Here is a 17,118-nt window from a genome sequence, read left to right as displayed (position 1 = left end):
CCACCCAAACGCCTACACTTGCGACATACCCGCCCGCCTGCCCTCAACTGTCAAAAGGTACGCCTGCCCGTTGTCGTTGCGTTTCGCATCTCACCTCGTCCCGCACCACTCTCCTCCACGCTCTCTACTTCATCTGCTTTGCCTGCGACACTCACCGTCCTCGTTGCCACTCCAACCCAACGACGCCGTTGCTGACTTCCTCAAGTCTTCCATTCATTCACCTACACCACACCTCAACGGGTCTCGCAATCATGCCTCAGCACAAGAGAGGACCCTGGTCCGCAACCGAGGACCAGTACCTGCTCCACCTCGTCAACCTTCACGGCGCCCACAACTGGGTGCGCATCTCGTCGACCATCGGCACCCGCTCGCCCAAGCAGTGCCGCGAGCGTTTCCACCAGAACCTCAAGCCTAACCTCAACCATGACCCCATCACTCCCGAGGAGGGCGTCCTCATCGAGCAGATGGTCGCCGAGATGGGCAAGCGGTGGGCTGAGATCGCCCGTCGTCTGCGCGGCCGCAGCGACAACGCCGTCAAGAACTGGTGGAATGGCGGAATGAACCGTCGCCGCCGCTCCAACAACAACCGCCGCCAGGAAGTCGCCGTCCGCCAGCCCAGCCAGCAGCAGACCGTTCCCACCCTCGGCCACCCTCAGATGCCTGCCGGTTTCCAGGCACCCCAGGTTCCTCAGATGCACCAGCAGTACTTCCAGCAGCCTATGTACCAGCAGCCTCAGATGCAGTTCCCTCAACACATGAGCCTGCCCTCCAACGCACACGCCCTCAGGCAAGGACTCGTCGAGACTCCTCTGCCTTCTCCCTCCACCTACTCTCAGATGTCTGCCGACGGAGCTCCTTCGATGGTCTCTGACCGCTCGTCGATCTCTGGTCGCTCACCTCACCACAATGGCTCCCCCATCGAGCTTCCTCCCCTCTCCGGCAACCGTGGTGACCGTCGTCAGTCTGCTGCACCCCAGCTCAGCCTTGGTACTCCCAACGTCTTCGCCAGCGACGCCGACTTCCAGGTGCCTACCATGCAGATCACTCGCTATGAGGACCAGCACAAGCAGCCGCAGATGCTCCAGGAACCCTTCCTCCCGGCGCAGCCTCAGATGTTCCACGCCCAGCAGAGGCAGTTCATCCAGCCCATGCAGCAGCCCATTTCGCGCCAGCCCTCGCCAATGCAGCATTACCAGATGCAGCAGCAGTACCAGCAGGCGCCCGCGGCGTTCACCCCTCAGCGCGCCCACGGCAGCTACTCGATGCAGCAGTCGCCTTCCGCTCAGAGCGTCCAGCTGCCTCGCATCCCCGATCTCGCTGTTCCCACTCTTGACTCGCACCCTCAGCAGCGCAAGTCGCCCATGCAGCTTGCGATCGACCCAGCCCTTATGCACGGCCGTGGCACGCCCGTGCCGTCTATCCACACCCCCGAGGGTTCGCCGAAAGATAAGATGAGCCTTTCGAACATCACCCTCTGAAGGCAATCTTAATGGCCGCAAGACCGACATCCTCACGCACACGCCATATTATTACAGCAACTACCTCGCTCGCTTATAATCGTAATTTCAACGGATCATAACGGGATCTATTTATCTTTCTGTATGACTATCACCGAAGGACGACAACAAAACGGATTTCCCTGGGAGGAGAAGGAAGAAGATGAGAAAGAAGCTATTCAAGGATTTTGGATGGGAGCGGCTGGCGGCTCGGTCTTGTTTCTGCCTCTGTTTTTGCCATTTTCCTTTTTCACATTTGCATATACCCACACAGCGCTCGCTTTTGCTCTTACTTTAAGATTGGGGTTTCTATCATCGCTATCGAGATTTCTCTAAAAATCTACCCGCGCTTTGTTCACTCTTGATTATCAGTCTTCACCTTGGCGAGCACATCTCGAGCGCATGCAGTCGGCAGCGGCATAGGAGATACCCATGGGGCGGAGAAGGGAGAGAATCATCAAAACACTGGCTCAAGCCATCCTCTATCCATCCATAGCCATGCTTTCCCGCATCGATAATGTCAAAAACACCCAGCATCGTAAGCATCACCGCTCTCCCCTCCATCCCCATCCCCATCTCCGTCTCCACACCTTCACCACCCATCAGCGATCCTCCTCGCCTCACCACCTCAGCGCAGCCAGCAACCCCACACACACGCACGCATGCACGCCAATAACGCCCTGCCCACTATACACCAGCGCCCGCCTCTTCACCGCCACCTCGGCACCAGCGAAAACCCGCATGCGCCCGCCTCCCACATCCGGTACGAGGAACCGTCCCGATTCGGCACCAGAGTTCGCGCGCGTCGTGCGGACGCGCAAACTGCACTGCAAACACGCCCGATCCGCTCGCAGGCCGCCCACGCACGCAGGCGCGTTTTATCTGATCTCTCGTCACATTTCCCTTTCAAGGCGCGCGCCGGCCGGGCTTTGCGCGGGGCCTGCAGGCTAGGCTAGGCAGTGGAGGGGAGACAGAGCGGACCCACCGCGTACAGACGGACTGGCTGCTCTGCAGCGCAGATCATAAGGTACGTCGCCGGACGCTGCGGTACCGCCGTTCTGAGGACGTCGGGCGTCGGGGGGGTCGAATGACTACTAGCTGGCTAGCAGGATTCGCTGCGCCGGTGGGCCAGGCAGACTGCTTCGCGTGCTATTCCTGCGCCGCGGGCACCACGAGACACGTCAGGGGGCGAGGCTGGTGCTGTTTACGGTTCAGAACACGTTTTGGCATGGCGCGCGAGGGAACCTCGGAAGCTCGAGGAGCGGTTCCGGCAGCGTGGAAATTGCCCAAAGGCAAAAGAACCGAGGGGGAGAAAGGAAAACAGCCATCGCAGACCGCAAGGGAGCGATCAAGTCAGACTTTCCCGCCCTCTTCTCCCGCGCGCGCGCGCGCAAGAACGAAAAGGCTACACTAGGTATCGACGCGACCAGGGCGCCACGTTCACGTCCAAGTCCCAGCCCCGGCCGAACGCACGACGAACGAAACGGGCCCAAACTCTAACCCACGCACGGGACGATGCTGCAGAGAGTTTTTTTCTTCTCTCCCCTTTGCTTTTCGCGTCCCGCTTCTTTCTGGCTCTTTTGGCTTTCCGGTTAGAGAGTTTGGCTTTGCGTTGCTGGTGTCGTTCCAAAGCGGCCGGTACGCTAGTGACGCCGGGACGCTAGCGGCGCTTTTCTGCCTCTGACGGACGGGAGCGGAGGTTTTTGGTGGGCGGGTGTTGTTTTTGTGTTTGGGCGGTTGCGGGCTTGGGAGGAGAGCGGTGCGCGTTGTGGTGCTGTAGGGCAGATCAGGGCAGGACAGGAACGGGTATGTTGATGCTAGTCCATGCTGGACGCAGACGAATCGTCGTCGGCTGCACGCTCACGTTGAAGCCCTCGTCAACAGAAGCCCGCCTCCCCTCCGGGAGCTATGGCGCGCGATGGGCGCGTGCGAGGCAGCAGCTCTGTGATCACCAGGCTCCAGGGAAGCTTTGCGCACGTTTAGCGTTCTCACCCACGCGCAGCCCGCAACGGCGCTCCTCGGTCGGCCCAGGGCACAGGGCACAGGCGCCAACGACGACAAACGGAAATCCCACGAAACGGCCGAGAGAAAAGGGAGCGTGGTGGGCAGGCATCACGCGCCCGTCAGAGGTTGAAGAGGGGGGCGCGCCTGGTTTCAGGTTGGTGGGGACGATTTTTTTTGGGTTGCTGTTATTTTGGAGACTCCATTCTTTTTTTCTTTGGTACGCTACGTATGCTGGCACTTGATGGCGTGAGAGAGGTGGGAAAGGTGCTGGTTTGGGACGCTTCACCGCCTCGAACTGGGTTTGGGACTTGCTGGGTTCGAGGATGTATGTGAGGCCTGGTATGTACGGTACGCGACTTCGAGGGTGGGCTGCTGAATCAGGGGTCTTGCCTGATGAGCGCTGAGCCGATTTCCGGTGCCGTTGCGATTTTGGAGGTGGGGCTGACGGGTGGGTTCGTTGGAGATCAGGTGACTCGGTGAGCCTCCTTTTACTGGGGGTGATTTTCTTCGCGCCTCGTGTCTGGTAAGGGGCGTTTCTGAGCTCGTGATGTTGCCAGCTCCTCGGGAAAATGAGTCAGAAGGTTTGTCCGAAAATCGTAACCCTTCCGCCGAACGAGCCTCGAATGTCCACCTCGACTCACGATATGCTCTAGGCGGATTGTCGGGGATCTTCAGACACGAGTCCCACCAGAGCCTGTGACGAGCGCGCCGATTGTGACAGGCAGATCATGATATCATCTGGCCCGTCTCAAGATAGCAAGCATTCCCTGGATTCTCGGTAGTTCGTAGGGTGGCCTGAAACGGCGAGCAGAGGCTTGACGGTCGGCACAAGCGAAGCCGATCTGCGCAGGGATGGGGTTGGGAGGCTGCATGTCAAAATCTGCCGGCCTGAGGCAGGAGAGAGCCTCATCTCTTGGCTGGAGACTGAGCAGCCACAGCACGACTGAGCCACCTCCACCAGCTCGTCGGTCGCCACGTGATCGCGAACCTCACTTGCACTTGCACTGCCGCGTCATAGTATGTAATTTATAATTGGCCGATCCGGATCCTTGACGGCGCAGCGGCATGTCGGCCTCGCTGTACGATCCAGATGCAGACGCGTTGCCAGGCGACTTGGACTTCATCCGGTCATTAGTGCGTCCAGGACCTCACCATCGCCACCGACCTTGCGCATTGCTAACGTTCTGCAGTCCCAGCGCGACCTGTCGGCAGCGATACCAGTCAATTACGTGACTGTTCCAGGAGTGTTGCTGACCCCGGCATGCTTTGCATTCGGCCGCTACGACAGCGCATCTGGCGCAAAATGCATTTCCAACCTCCTGGCGGCTGGCTTCAGACGACTGGAAATTGACCTGTATTGGGACGTTAGCCGGACGACATGGAGCTTCTGCCCCGTTGAGCTGGGAGAGGTACAGCCTCAGCTGAGCGTCACACAAGCATCGACGACTTCACAAACCTCAGTGGAAAGCACTACGCTGGCCGCAGAGGAGCTGGGCGGGACGTCGGAAGCTTCGCCATTGCGGGAAAGCGAGTTTGCTACAGCCACTGCAAGGCTGAGACCACGGCAGACTGATACGGAAGAGATGACTTCGCTTTCACGGAGTAGCAGATCTCTCGTTCCCGCGTCGACATTTCCTTCTGCTACAACGACACAGACTTTGGTCGACGACAGCTCAGCACCTGGTGTGCAAGCACCAGGGCCTGAACCTACTGACGTCCCGAATGATGGGACGCTCTTGAGTGTTGGCGGATACATCTGTTCGACACAGCTGGACTTCCACGCATTTATGCAGATTTTACATGGGCACTTTCTCGACACAGAGGACAACCTTAACGCCACCACAAAGTATCTGATCATGAACTTACACGCCGCCGCGCCGGCATCAGACTCTGACAGCAGCGGCTCCTCTCCTTCGGATGGCAATCTCCCTCAAGGCAACAACATGCTCAGCAGCTTGATCGCTGCGAACAACTCGGAATACCTCTACACACCACAGGCTCTTGCAGACCAGCGAGCCGATCTCAACCAACCCGGCAGCTGGTTAACAGTAAGCCCTTCTGACTCTCCAGACACAGCTTACTATGATGTGAACTCGGACAACAACATCGACTCAACCGCTGACGGCTGGCCGAGCGAAAGTGTCGTTGAATTCGCTAGAGCCAAGCGGCTATTTGCTGGCTTTGGACACATCGACTCAGAAATGGAAGGCTACAATCGATCCGCTGACGCCTCCACAATCTTCCCGCCGGATTACATCGAAAGCCCCAGAGACGTTACATACGCCAGCAACGGAAGCATAACTAACGGCTGCATCTTCAACCCGGACGCCGATTCCGTCGAAAGCGCAAACAACTCCTGGGCCATCACCGGAACGTACTCCTCCGACCTTCTCCCAGCAGACGCTTCTCTCCACCTCGCCCAAGCCAGCAACCTCACCGACTGCGGCATCTCCGCCGTCCTCAACAGCACCCTCTCCAACACCACAGCAGACACCGATCCTCTACCCTACAAATCCTACGCCCTCGCCACCATCTGGTCCTGGGCCGACAACGAACCCCAAGCCCCCGACAACTCCCTCCCAGACACCAACCCCGCGACCCTCAACCGCTGCGCCGTCCTCAACGCCACCACCTCCCGCTGGCAAGCCCACGACTGCGGCGCCTCGCACCACGCCGCCTGCCGCGTCAGCTCCCAACCCTACACCTTCCGCATCTCCGACGCGAGCGCCGCCTACGCCAAAGCCGGCGACGCCTGCCGCGGCACGAACGCCTTCACGGCCTCGCGCAGCGCGCTCGAGAACGCCTACCTGTCCTCCGCCTGGCGCTCGTACCGCGCGGAGAACGCCGTCGACGACGAGCTGCTGTGGGTCGACTTCAACGACCTCGACGTCGTGCGCTGCTGGGTCATCGGGCAGAACGGCACGTGTCCGTACCAGGCGCAGCAGGTCGGGGAGGGCCGCACGATCGTCGTGCCGACGGTCGCGGCGGTGATTGTTTTTGTGCTGGCGCTGTTGACGGTGTTCATCAAGTGTGCGGCGAATCGGAGGAATACGCGGCGGAGGAGGAAGAGGGGGGATGACGGGTGGGATTATGAGGGCGTGCCTTCTTGAGAGAGATTGACTTGGGCGGTTGGGAGGGCGGATCGGATGTACACCATTTTTGATTTAGGGAGGGAGTTTTGGGCGTCCGGTCTCAACGGACAAGGGTTTTGGGAGGTGAGTGATTTGAAGTCATGGTCACAGTGTAACATAGCAGAGGGGCACAGACCGGCTACGACAGCTTCTGCTGTAATGTGTAAGGGATAGTAATCAAGGGTCGTTCGAACAAAATCGAGTCGGTACAACTCGCCAAGCGTTTGCTTCTATCGTGATTCGTAGGGAATCGTTTGCCTTCGCTTCTGTCTGCCGAAGCGGAATATTCCCTTCTCCCCAATATTGCCACCATCCCATCCCATACCATACCATCCAAGCTTCAAACATTCAAACCGTTTCCCCCAAAACGCCGCATCGACGCCTCAGCCGACGCAAAACAACCCAGAACGAATGCCAAATTTCCAAGACAAGAGAAGAGAAGAGAAGAGAAAAAGCCCACCCTGATCCAAACCCGACCCCAACAAACCTACCTACAGCTCCTCCACCCTCCCCCTCGGCAACCTCTCCAGCCAAATATCTCCCCCGCGCCCCTCGACCCACCGCCTCCAAGCCTCCTCGTACGCGTCCTCCAGATCCCTCGTCCACCGCCCCGTGTCGAACAGCGCACTGCTCCACCGCGCGCGGAACAGCATGCGGCGCAGCTCCATCAGCCTGCCGGCGCCGCGGCCCCCGCTCTCCCGCCGATACGCCAGCCCCGCGCCCAGCGCGACGGCTTTCTCCTCGTAGTCCTCCTCCGAGCGCGCGACGAGCTCGGACGCCGCGCGCGAGCCCTCGGCGTCCTTGGGCAGCGCGCCGAGCAGGATGGAGGCCGCCATGCGCGAGCACATCTTGTAGGCGTAGCGCGGGAGGGTGAGCAGGGGCGTGCCGCTCCAGAGGACGTCGGCGGCGGTGGTGTGGGCGTTGCACTCCGGGGTGTCGAGGACGAGGTCGCAGACGCGGGCGCGCGAGATGTGCAGGTGCTTGGGGGCGACGTCGGTGAAGAGGATGCGGGCGGCGACGTCGGGGGTGGCCCAGCGGCGGGCGGTGTGCAGGAGGTGGGACTCGCCGAGGTCCGGGAAGCGGAGGAGCCAGAGGACGGCGTTGGGGACGCGGGCGAGGATGCGCAGCCAGGTGCGGAAGGTGGTGGGCTCGATTTTGTAGAGCTGGTTGAAGTTGGCGAAGATGATCGTGTCGTCGGAGAGCTGGGGGAAGAGCTCCTTGCGCATCTGCCAGCGCCGCGTTTGCTCTTCGTCCCAGCTGGTGTGGTTGTCTTTGGCGTCGGGGGCGCTTTGCCGGTGGTCGCAGCAGAAGAAGGTGTCGCGGCAGTAGATGATGTTTTCGCCGTATACCCAGTCCTCGTTGTCCCCGCCGCTGTTATCGTCGACCATTTGATCTTCGAGGTCGATGTTGCGGCGCCAGGGACGAAGGGTCTCGGGCGGTACTGATGTCTTGTCGGCCAGGAGATAATCACACCACTCTGCACCAAGCGTGCCGGCGAAGCCCATGAACGACATCTGAATAGGCGCCGGACGGGCCGCGAACACCTCGTTGCGAGCTCCTCGGGTGTAGCCGTTGAGGTTGACCAAGATATGGATGCCATCATTGACAATCTGAGCCACCAATCGCTCGACAGGCCACGCACTTGCATCGTAAAAGACAGGAGCTTCCTTCTCGATCTGCCGCCGGTGAATCGATTTGTCGCTCGCAGTAGTCGCGTAACAATACGCCTTGACGCGAGAAGTGTCGTGCAAGCCGAAGACCGACTGCATCAGATGCGCAAGCGGGTGATTGTTAAAGTCAGACGAGACATAGCCGACACGCAAGTACGGCGCTGGCGGTTTTGGCGGAGGAAACACCTGCTTGGGAAGCCACGGCGAGCGCAATGTACACACCGAGATCCTGAGCCCATTCCTCTGAGAAATCAGACGGATCTGCTTGGCGGACATCGGCGCTGTGAAGGTGTGGAAGGGCAAGACTGTCGGCGCAGTTGGCACGGGAAGGTTGGCGGGTAACATTGGGCGGGTGTAGCTCGAAGCGGGCCGATGCCTCTTCAAGACGTAGAGGTCGTTGTACCAGTGCCAGGCGATCCGGCGCGTGGCTCGTTCGACCAGCCGTGTGATTCTTGCGCCTTCCCAAACTTTGCCCGCCCATGATGCGATCGTCTTACGAAGGCTTCCCTCTCTCTCCGCACGATCCTTGTCAGCGCCATCTAGAGTCAGAATTTGCTGGACGATGTCGTGAAGTGTCGTTGGCCCAAGCGTAGCCCGACCCCAGCCTTCTCCATCACGGAGCTGCTTCTCGACGATATCGACGACACGCTTGATCCAGCCTGAGCTAACGGCTCCAGGCAGTCTCGCATCCAAGAGCATACCAGTAGAATCGACATGCCACCTATCACGCTTACCACCGTCGTCCGCGATGCCGCCTCTAGCCTGCCAACCGCACACCGAGTTCAGCGCATTGGCAAGCCCGCAGACAGCCTCTGCAAACTCGGGACTGACCTCCACGGCACGCCTGTAGTACGTGATAGCGTCGCTGATCCTGCCCTTGTCCTTAACAGCGTTGGCGAGGTTCGCGAGAGCAATGTCGAATTTACCGTCACACTTGACCGCGCGCTCGTACATGCCAATGGCCGCGTCGAGCTGGCCGATGTCCTTCAAGAGACTGCCGAGGTTTGTGTAGAGATGTGCGTGGTGTTGATCGAGCTGTAGGCCGTAATTGTAGTATTGCAGAGCTAGTGCAATGCCGCTGCCTGGGACGACACCTGGAATGTCATATTTGCGCGGAACGTGAGTCGCCGGCGCGACTTGTTGCACGCTGGCGAGGAGGATACCGACATTGTTCGCGGTGGAAGGTGATGGTTGAAGCGACAAAGAAAGGTAGTACAAGGCCAGAATATCACGGACCCCTGACGCGAGGGGAGTGACGCCAGCCGCGCGACTGGTATTTGACATTCCATCTTGGAAAATCTTTGCCAGTGACAAGAGGGAGTTGCTAGTTGTGGAGATGCCGGCTTTACGAGGAGTGCTCTGGGGACTACCAGGCACGTGCTGCAAGCCAGGCAATTCGCCAAAGAATGGAAAGCACAGTTTAGCAGTCGCCAGCGCTTGCTCCGGTGTCAAGAGGATCGGCTCCATCGGAAGAGGACGATGATCGTGTGGTCCACGTTGTTGAAGGTTCAGAGAGACGACTTTCAGGATGTGGTTGACCAAGCCCTGGATGTTGTCGAATTGTCTCCCCGCTGCAATGAGCACCGCGTCCTCGAACGCTCGTGCCGCGCCTCCGTTGTCCCCAGTCCCGTAGAGCATATTACCTTTTGCGTGTATGAGAGCGAGGATACGTCCATTGTCACAGCCAGGAATCGCGAACCCACTAGATCCAAAGCCAGGTTCAGACGCGCCCGCCGGATCCTTCCAGCCGGGAACAGAGTCTGCATCGGCATCGAAGTCGAAGGCCATCTTATCAGACACTTCAGAGATTACCGGAGATCGGCTGGCGTTAGAGGAGTCGCACTCGCTCTGCTTGTCAGGCGTCTGAAGCAGACCCGAGCTGCGAGGATACCGCAAGTTCGCTTCGACATACTCAATGACTTTGATGGCGTCTTTGCTCCGGTGTTCAGTGCAGAGGAGACCAATCAAGTGCTCCACAGCCTCGAAATGACTGGGCGCCGCCTTCACGACCTTCATCCAGTGCTGCTCGGCCTCTTGCCTTCGACCAAGTGCGAGCATAGTAGCGGCAAGGTTGGACAAAGCCTCCAGATGCTTTGGATCCTGTTCGAGCACCTTGGAGTACCACTTGAGAGCCTTGTGATATTTCCCAAGACCATAAGCGATGCAGCCACCCAAGTGCATTCCATCAATCCACCGCCAGTCAGTCTCTTGACACAATTTTGTTATTTGCGAAAGAGCAAGGCTTGCTCTCGAAGGCGGTGAATTGTCTTGCGGCAAACCTGGCGAAGTGACTGACTGAATGGACGAGCCGCTCGACCTGCGGAGTGTGCGCACTTTCTCCTGTTGTCCGTTGACAAAGCTACTTGTCTGACTGCCCTGCGGTTGCCCGTGCCCGGACGCATTCTGTCTCTGGCCGATATCCAGTGAATTAGCACCAGTGATCAGGCCCGATGTCGGTGAGCGCGCTTTCGGCGTCTCGACATCATCACCGTCTCGATCGTCGGGCGACCCGCCTTTCCCTGAGGAATGTGCGCTTGTCGGATCCGAAGAGCGACGGAGGCGTTTCTCGATCGCTTCTTTAGACACCGTGATTGACTTGCGCCTGCTGCCGTGGAAAGAATGACCTGCGCGCGACAGCTTCGGCGGCTGTGGGTAGAAATGAGGCCGCTGTGTGACTTGTGTCTGACCGTCGACCTGCCTGGCGGCCACTTGTTGGCGTTTAGTAAGATGGATGAACGCAAGCAGCTCTCGATATTGTTGCAGCGCCCAAATGAATGTCCTGTCTCTTTGCTGACCGTTCGGCGAAGAAGGGCCGTACTCTGCACTGATATCCTGCAAGCCGAGCTGTGGAGGATTGGCATAATTTGGTCCTGGTGGCACCATACCCATCGATTGGGGAAGGCCGCGTGAAGGGTCGACATGCAGAGTTCCTTGCTGCTGAATTAGCGGCTCCCTGTAAGCATGCTGGACATTGTTAATGTAAAGCGGAGTTGAAAAACCCGGTGGAGCCCCGAAGTTTTGTGCGTCGAGGGCCTGTGTTCCATAGTTGAGAGAAGAAGCTCTAGGCGGGAACCCGGTTGCTGGTTGTCCAAAATGCGGACCAGGCAGCGACCCAAGCCAACCGCCATGAGGATGTTGATATAGTCGTGGATCTCGTACAGGGGCAGGTCGATATGGCACGAAGGTACCGTCGTGCCAATACGGCCCATAAGGACCAGTGACTTGCCCTCCGGATGCGGTCGGGCCTAGATATTGAAACGGAGGCTGTAGAAAGGTTGGCTGGCTCGAAGCATAGTACTGTTGTGCCGTGTTGTATTGATGCTGTGGCATTTGATTCAGCATCGAATCCATGACTGGGAACGATTGCGGTGGTTGATAATTCTGCGTCTGAGCCCAGCCCTGCACATCGACAGCGGGCCAGGGAGATTGCTGCCCATGCTGCCGTTGTTGCTGATGCTCTAAGAAAGTGCGTTTGTTGCCGACGGGATTCGGCTGCGATATGAGGTGATCTGCCGGCGTCTCTCTGGGCACCAATTGATGCTTGTGGGGGTTCCGTCCTTCATCTGATTGATACCCTGCAGTCAGAGTGCCATTGGGTGTCTTCCTTCTCAGAGTGTTCTCAACCCGAGACGTCCGGTCACCACTCAAAATCGCGGCGTCGGTGCTGTACCGGCTGGTCGGATGGTGAATGGGCAGCGCATATCGCTGCGTCATACGAGGGATCAAAGAAGCTGGAGTGTTGGCGGGCGGTGTCGGCTCACACCGCGCAACGTCGGCACTCATCGCTGCAGTTTGACCTGAGATTGCGGGAGCGCGTGACTCGTGGGCGCGGATGCACTCGCTGGTTCACCGCGGAGGATATGTGCCTATGCCCTGGCGAAAGCTCTCCTCATCGAATTCGCATGACATGGCGCGGCTGCGGTCCAATATGGGCTCGGAGCTCGACCCAGTTTCCCTCTCGAGATCTCGCGTGCCTCGTCTCGCTGGCTGGTATCCACCCTCGAAGACCGACAATCCACGCTCCTATAACAATAGATCTCACACCAGAAGCCGCCCGCGGTTTCCGGTCACAGAGTGGCGGGCAGCGGCGGCGAGTCGCACAGGCGACGGATAGATTTGCGATTCGGGCGGTGCTGGCGGGCTGGGCGGGAGGATGGGTCGCAGGCTGCCGGGCCAGCAAGCAAGGGATGGAGGGCAGGTATTGGGCCGGGAGGATGGCACAGAGACGGCTAGGCGCAGGCGCTCTGCGGCTGTGTACAGCGCAGTCGAGGGCGGCGTCGGACGGGCGCGGAGGGTGTTTCGGTTGGTGTGGGAGGCTCGCGGGCAGCTGCTGCTCAGCGCTACGCAGAGGATGAGGCGAGGTGTCTGGTGCTGTCGAGCGAGCTGACGCGCAGGTGGATTACGGCGAGTCGATGTCTCACACGCTCAGCCCTGCGCGGCGGTACCTGACTGGCTGGCACGCAGCTCTCGTGACGGCGGTGCTGGACGATCAAGGCAGACGCGCCGGATGCATGTGGACGGACGCGGTGGGCAGGCCAAGGCGAGCGCTGTGCGAGGGTGAGGGCGGCGGTGCGGTGCTGTGCGTGCTGTGAGGTAAGGTAGCCTGCAGTGTATGTAGGTGCTGTCGACGGGCAGAGCAGCAGCAGCAAGCAGCGTGCGGCTGGCAGGCCAGGCCAGCCAGACAGACAGTGAATGATCAACGACGAACGCGCACCAGCTCGGCTGCACGCTTTTGCTCGCGGGCGTGGGTGCGGTGGCCTAGCGGCGGCGTGTGAGGTGATGCACGTCAAAAATACCAGCGCCATCGCAGGGTTATGGCGCGGTATTGGCTGCGAGGGCGCCGAATCAGCGGCCGGCCTGCCTCACCACCCACTCGCCAGGCCGCCCGCCTGCTCCGCATCGCATCCTGGGCCCCATGTGGGCCGCCGACCGCACGCCACTCGCGGCCCGGCGAACGTTGTGGCCCACGCCCTGCCCTGCGACAGATACGCCACGCCACGGCCTGGACGAGGGACACCGTCTTCCACGCGGAGCGATCACACCGCAAGTGTGTGCACAGCGTTAATATTACCCTATACATACAAGCACGCTCAGCATCTCACCAGCACCTCACCTCGCACCCCACCACCCCCGTCAGCACCCGCCCTCCGCGCCTCCACCACCTCCTCCACCAGCGTCACCCCCACGGCACCGCCAGTTCGCGTGGCGTGCGTCTCGTACTGCAGCAGGCGACGTGCATGCAGGGCGGTGGGGCGCGCGAGCAAGGATGCGGCGCCAGCCGATCGCTCGTCAACCCACACCACCCACTCCAGCCGCGCCCGCTGGTCATCCAGCACGCGCGCAGCAGCCGCCTGCGCCCGCCCTACAGGCGACGGTACGTGTGCCGCTGCTCTCGCTCTGCTGCGCCTCGTCGCATGCGGCACGTGACGGCGTGTGACGATGTGTGATGGCGCCGGCGGCGTGCGCGGGTGACGGGCGGGAAGCGCGTTTGATGCTGAAGGATTGTGAGGCGTTGGCTACGGCCGGGTGACACGGGCGACTTTGATTGATACATTCTTGTTTCGGCATAATGCTTGGTCCGCGAAACCTCAGCGTGATTGAAGAGTGACGCGGTCACGTCTCGACTGCATGCCCGCCCGTCTAAAGGGACGTTTCAAGGCAACCTTACCTTGTGAGCTACCAATCATTCCCCGCCAGGCGTCGTACAGCTCCGGACGCATCGAGCGACGCGTGCATGCAGCCTGCAGACAACACCACGGGATACGAAACAGTCCGTGTGAAAAGTGAAGAGCAAAGGTGAAGGAGATGAATATTGCAGAAATGTCCAAGAGGTTCTCTTGCCCGCCTCTCCCACGCTCAATTAAGAGCGCCAACTCTCCATGCAGAGAAGTCTGAAAGGCGTGCCTTCTATTCTCGGCATCAAGCTCCCCTCTCCAAGTCTTCCCTCGAAAGAAAAGAAAAGGAGAAGAGAACAAGATGATTTCAATCTGCCAACGCTCCGTTCCTGCCCGTCCTATGAAGAAGGTCGGGCCGGGCAGATCCTACAATCTGCATCGCTGGGTGTGATCACAAGGGAATATTCGGGGGGAACGAGATAAAAAGGTTAGTGAATACTGTTACCTTGGCTCATCAGGGGCATGACACTCGATCAGCAGAGGCGATGAAACCAGCAGCAGTCGTATCGCATTTCATGACAAACTTGCAGTTAGGTATGTCTAGGCAAAGCAATTTCGAGCTCTTCGTGTTCGCCTTCAGCCATTACCTCTTTGTATCTCGTGAACGCATCGTGTAAGAACCGGTCCAGCAAATCAATGCAATCTAAGAAGCTAGCGTGCTTCCCTCGGGTTTCTGATCAAAAGCAAATTCTCGCTCGAACGAATCATCGCATGAAGGGGCCTCTGTTCGAGGCAATGCTGAACTCTCTCATTATCCGTACAGGGGTATCCAGGTCTAGTATCGGTCGAAGTGACGATACAGAGCGCTGATACTCTCACCGTGGTGGTTTCTGCGGATTGCCTCGGAGAGAAGACCGCTGACGTCGAGGACGACGAGCTTCTTCATGTCGTGTGCTTCCGGAGGAATCGGGTATGAGTTGGTGACAATGACCTTGTCGATCTCATCGCAGTCTTCCAGCTCCTGGAGAGCGTTCCCGCCAAAGATGCCGTGAGTGGCCATGCAGTAAACCTTTGTAGCGCCACCACGCTTGACGACGGTCTCAGCAGCAGCAATCCAGGAACCAGCCTTGTCAATCATGTCGTCGATGATGATCACAGGCTTGTCGCGCACATTACCGACGAGGGTGATTGTGGTCTCGATCTCGGGGTTGTGCAGAGCTTCCTCTTCCTCTTCGTCCGAAGCCGCGGCGTCACCAGTGCCACCAAGGCCGCCGGTGCGGCGTGAGGAAGCGACAGACATGAAGCTCTGGGTCATGGCTTCCGGCAACTCCTCGTCGCTCGATGTGCGCTGACCGTTGTGCTGCTGTGGAGAGAAGCCAGAGTTGACAGACATGTTGGGAGAGGGAGCGTCGTCGTCTACAAGGTGGCCGTGGATCAGACGACCAGTAATGACATCGCGAGCTCTCTGTTTTCATTAGCACGGTCCCTGGAGAGAAATAATAAAGAAAGTGGAGACAAACCTCGTCCTCATCCTCATCTCCACCGGGGCTCTCATATCCATCTTCGTCTGCGTTGGGCTGAACAACGCCGATAGCGGTCGGGTTACGGCGCAGCAGGCCCGGTTGAGGCATCTCAGGGCTGTCGATGGAGTCGATGCGGGTAGATGTGCGTGCTAAGGGGCTCGAAGGGATGTCGTTGCCGTTGGCGAGACGGTTACGGACACCAGGAGCCATGTTGGTGACAGCACGCGGGCGTTCCGGGCGGGAGGGCCTCCTGTCACGTCCCTGAGACTGGCTGTTGCTCGCACTAGAGCTGGCCCTCTGGCGGGCAAAGTCCTGCTCAATCGGCTCGGAGCCATTGCGGCTCTGTGTGCGTGTGAGATCTGAGTGCGTGTAGACCTGCTGCGGCTCAACATCGTCTGCGTTGAGATCGTCGGTGACTCCGTCCAGAGCCATGGGCTCCAGGATAGCGCTGTTCATCATGCTATTGTTGCAAGTGAACGGACGGCGCCTGTCCGTAGTGATGATGCCGAAGCTCAGCTTCAGTGCATCAGCCATGGATGTAACCCGCTTTGATCCACCAGGGTTCTTGCTGACCACGACAGACTCGGGCCAGTCAGGAACGTTGTGTCTGATCCATTTTGCCAACAGAGGCTCGGCGACCAGGTTGTCCACGGGGCATTTGAAAAAGCCTTGCATCTGGCTCGCATGCAAGTCGATCGTGATAACATGGTTCACACCGGCAATGTGCATGAGGTTGGCCAGCATACGTGCAGTGATGGCACCTCTGTGGCTCTTCTTCTTGGACTGGCGGGAGTATGGGAAGTAGGGGACGACGGCTGAACATGTTGTCAGCTTATCATCCTGAACGCGCTCAGATGGAAGCTGTGGAGCTCACCAGTGATGGACTTCGAGGAACCGCCTTTGCAGGCGTTGATCATAATGAGCATTTCCATGACATTGTCGTTGATCCTGCGACGTCAGTATCGCCATTGGCACGGAACGCGGGTGTCTTACTGGCTGCTGCCGCTCTGCACGATGAAGACATCCTTATCACGGACTGAAGTCTCTGCAAGGCGGTGTTAGCAGGACAGTGATGACCTCTAGACGCTCGCGCGGCGACTGACTGATCTCGACACTGGTCTCGCCGTTCGCGAACTTGCGCAGCTCGACCTGGCTGGGATTCTGGCCGAGACGCTCGCAAATGCTCTCCACCAGCAGAGGGTGGGAGGAGCCGGAGAAGATGCAGGTCTGACGCATGGCTGCCGGCGGTGTGCGGGCGCAGACGGGTGGTTTTCGGCGCGGGCTACCAAGGGCTGATGAGGTTGGTTGTTGCGGAGCTCCAAAGAGGCATCCTTTGCTTGGGGTTGTGTTTGCGGCTGGCGACCGACGAGAGGTGGTCTACATGGTGAACACAATCGTCTCGAAAGCTCTGCCGCGGCCGGAAAGGTTTTGAATTTCCCTGGCTTGACGTAAGCCGCACTAGTGAACCTTGCTCCCGCCAGGCACGCGACTCTTGGCACCTGGAGTTTGTGGTTGCCGATTGGGAGCACTTGATTTTTAGTGAAGAAACATGCTTTGCATCTCATTGGCAGTGATGAGGTGACAGCCTTGTGGCTGGCATTCACATGTGAAACTACTTTGGTACTTGATTTTAATTCTGTGAATGAGGCTCAGATTCAACCCATAATCTGATACATCCA

General features: G+C 59.0%; 4 protein-coding genes across 4 annotated transcripts; 2 read left to right on the top strand and 2 right to left on the bottom strand.

Annotated features, from left to right (window-relative positions):
• Positions 1-251: 251 nt before the first annotated feature.
• Positions 252-1,478, top strand: WHR41_05708 (uncharacterized protein; the record flags this gene model as incomplete). The annotated part of the gene is made up of 1 exon (XM_069374313.1): positions 252-1,478. One exon carries the CDS (start codon positions 252-254, stop codon positions 1,476-1,478), a length of 1,227 nt encoding a protein of 408 aa, XP_069228490.1.
• Positions 1,479-4,314: 2,836 nt separating this feature from the next.
• WHR41_05707 (uncharacterized protein) lies at positions 4,315-6,610 on the top strand (the record flags this gene model as incomplete). Its single annotated transcript, XM_069374312.1, has 2 exons — positions 4,315-4,634; positions 4,691-6,610. The coding sequence occupies exons 1-2, from the start codon at positions 4,566-4,568 to the stop codon at positions 6,608-6,610; spliced, it is 1,989 nt and encodes a 662-aa protein (XP_069228487.1). The 5' UTR covers positions 4,315-4,565.
• A 512-nt stretch (positions 6,611-7,122) lies between these two features.
• Positions 7,123-12,084, bottom strand: WHR41_05706 (uncharacterized protein; the record flags this gene model as incomplete). Its single annotated transcript, XM_069374311.1, has 1 exon — positions 7,123-12,084. The coding sequence occupies one exon, from the start codon at positions 12,082-12,084 to the stop codon at positions 7,123-7,125; it is 4,962 nt and encodes a 1,653-aa protein (XP_069228486.1).
• Positions 12,085-14,392: 2,308 nt separating this feature from the next.
• WHR41_05705 (uncharacterized protein) lies at positions 14,393-16,844 on the bottom strand. Its single transcript, XM_069374310.1, has 5 exons — positions 16,543-16,844; positions 16,433-16,484; positions 16,314-16,387; positions 15,437-16,254; positions 14,393-15,381 (listed from the first exon to the last, which is right to left on the bottom strand). Exons 1-5 carry the CDS (start codon positions 16,673-16,675, stop codon positions 14,752-14,754), a joined length of 1,707 nt encoding a protein of 568 aa, XP_069228489.1. The 5' UTR covers positions 16,676-16,844; the 3' UTR covers positions 14,393-14,751.
• Positions 16,845-17,118: the final 274 nt, after the last annotated feature.

Source organism: Cladosporium halotolerans (assembly GCF_011745625.1).
Source record: "Cladosporium halotolerans strain TM138-S3 chromosome Unknown Sca19, whole genome shotgun sequence".
Taxonomy (NCBI): Eukaryota; Fungi; Ascomycota; class Dothideomycetes; order Cladosporiales; family Cladosporiaceae; genus Cladosporium; species Cladosporium halotolerans.
Note: the sequence above shows the minus strand (reverse complement) of the source record. Positions and strands in the feature narration are given on the sequence as shown.

Bases quoted from the DNA above. Each gene is read 5' to 3' on its own strand.
- WHR41_05705 (XM_069374310.1), bottom strand. From the start codon at position 16,675: ATGCGTCAGACCTGCATCTTCTCCGGCTCCTCCCACCCTCTGCTGGTG. The intron at 16,485-16,542 runs GTCAGTCGCCGC...ACCGCCTTGCAG, and splicing joins CGAGACCAGTGTCGAGATCA to AGACTTCAGTCCGTGATAAG. The intron at 15,382-15,436 runs GTTTGTCTCCAC...TAATGAAAACAG, and splicing joins GAGATGAGGATGAGGACGAG to AGAGCTCGCGATGTCATTAC.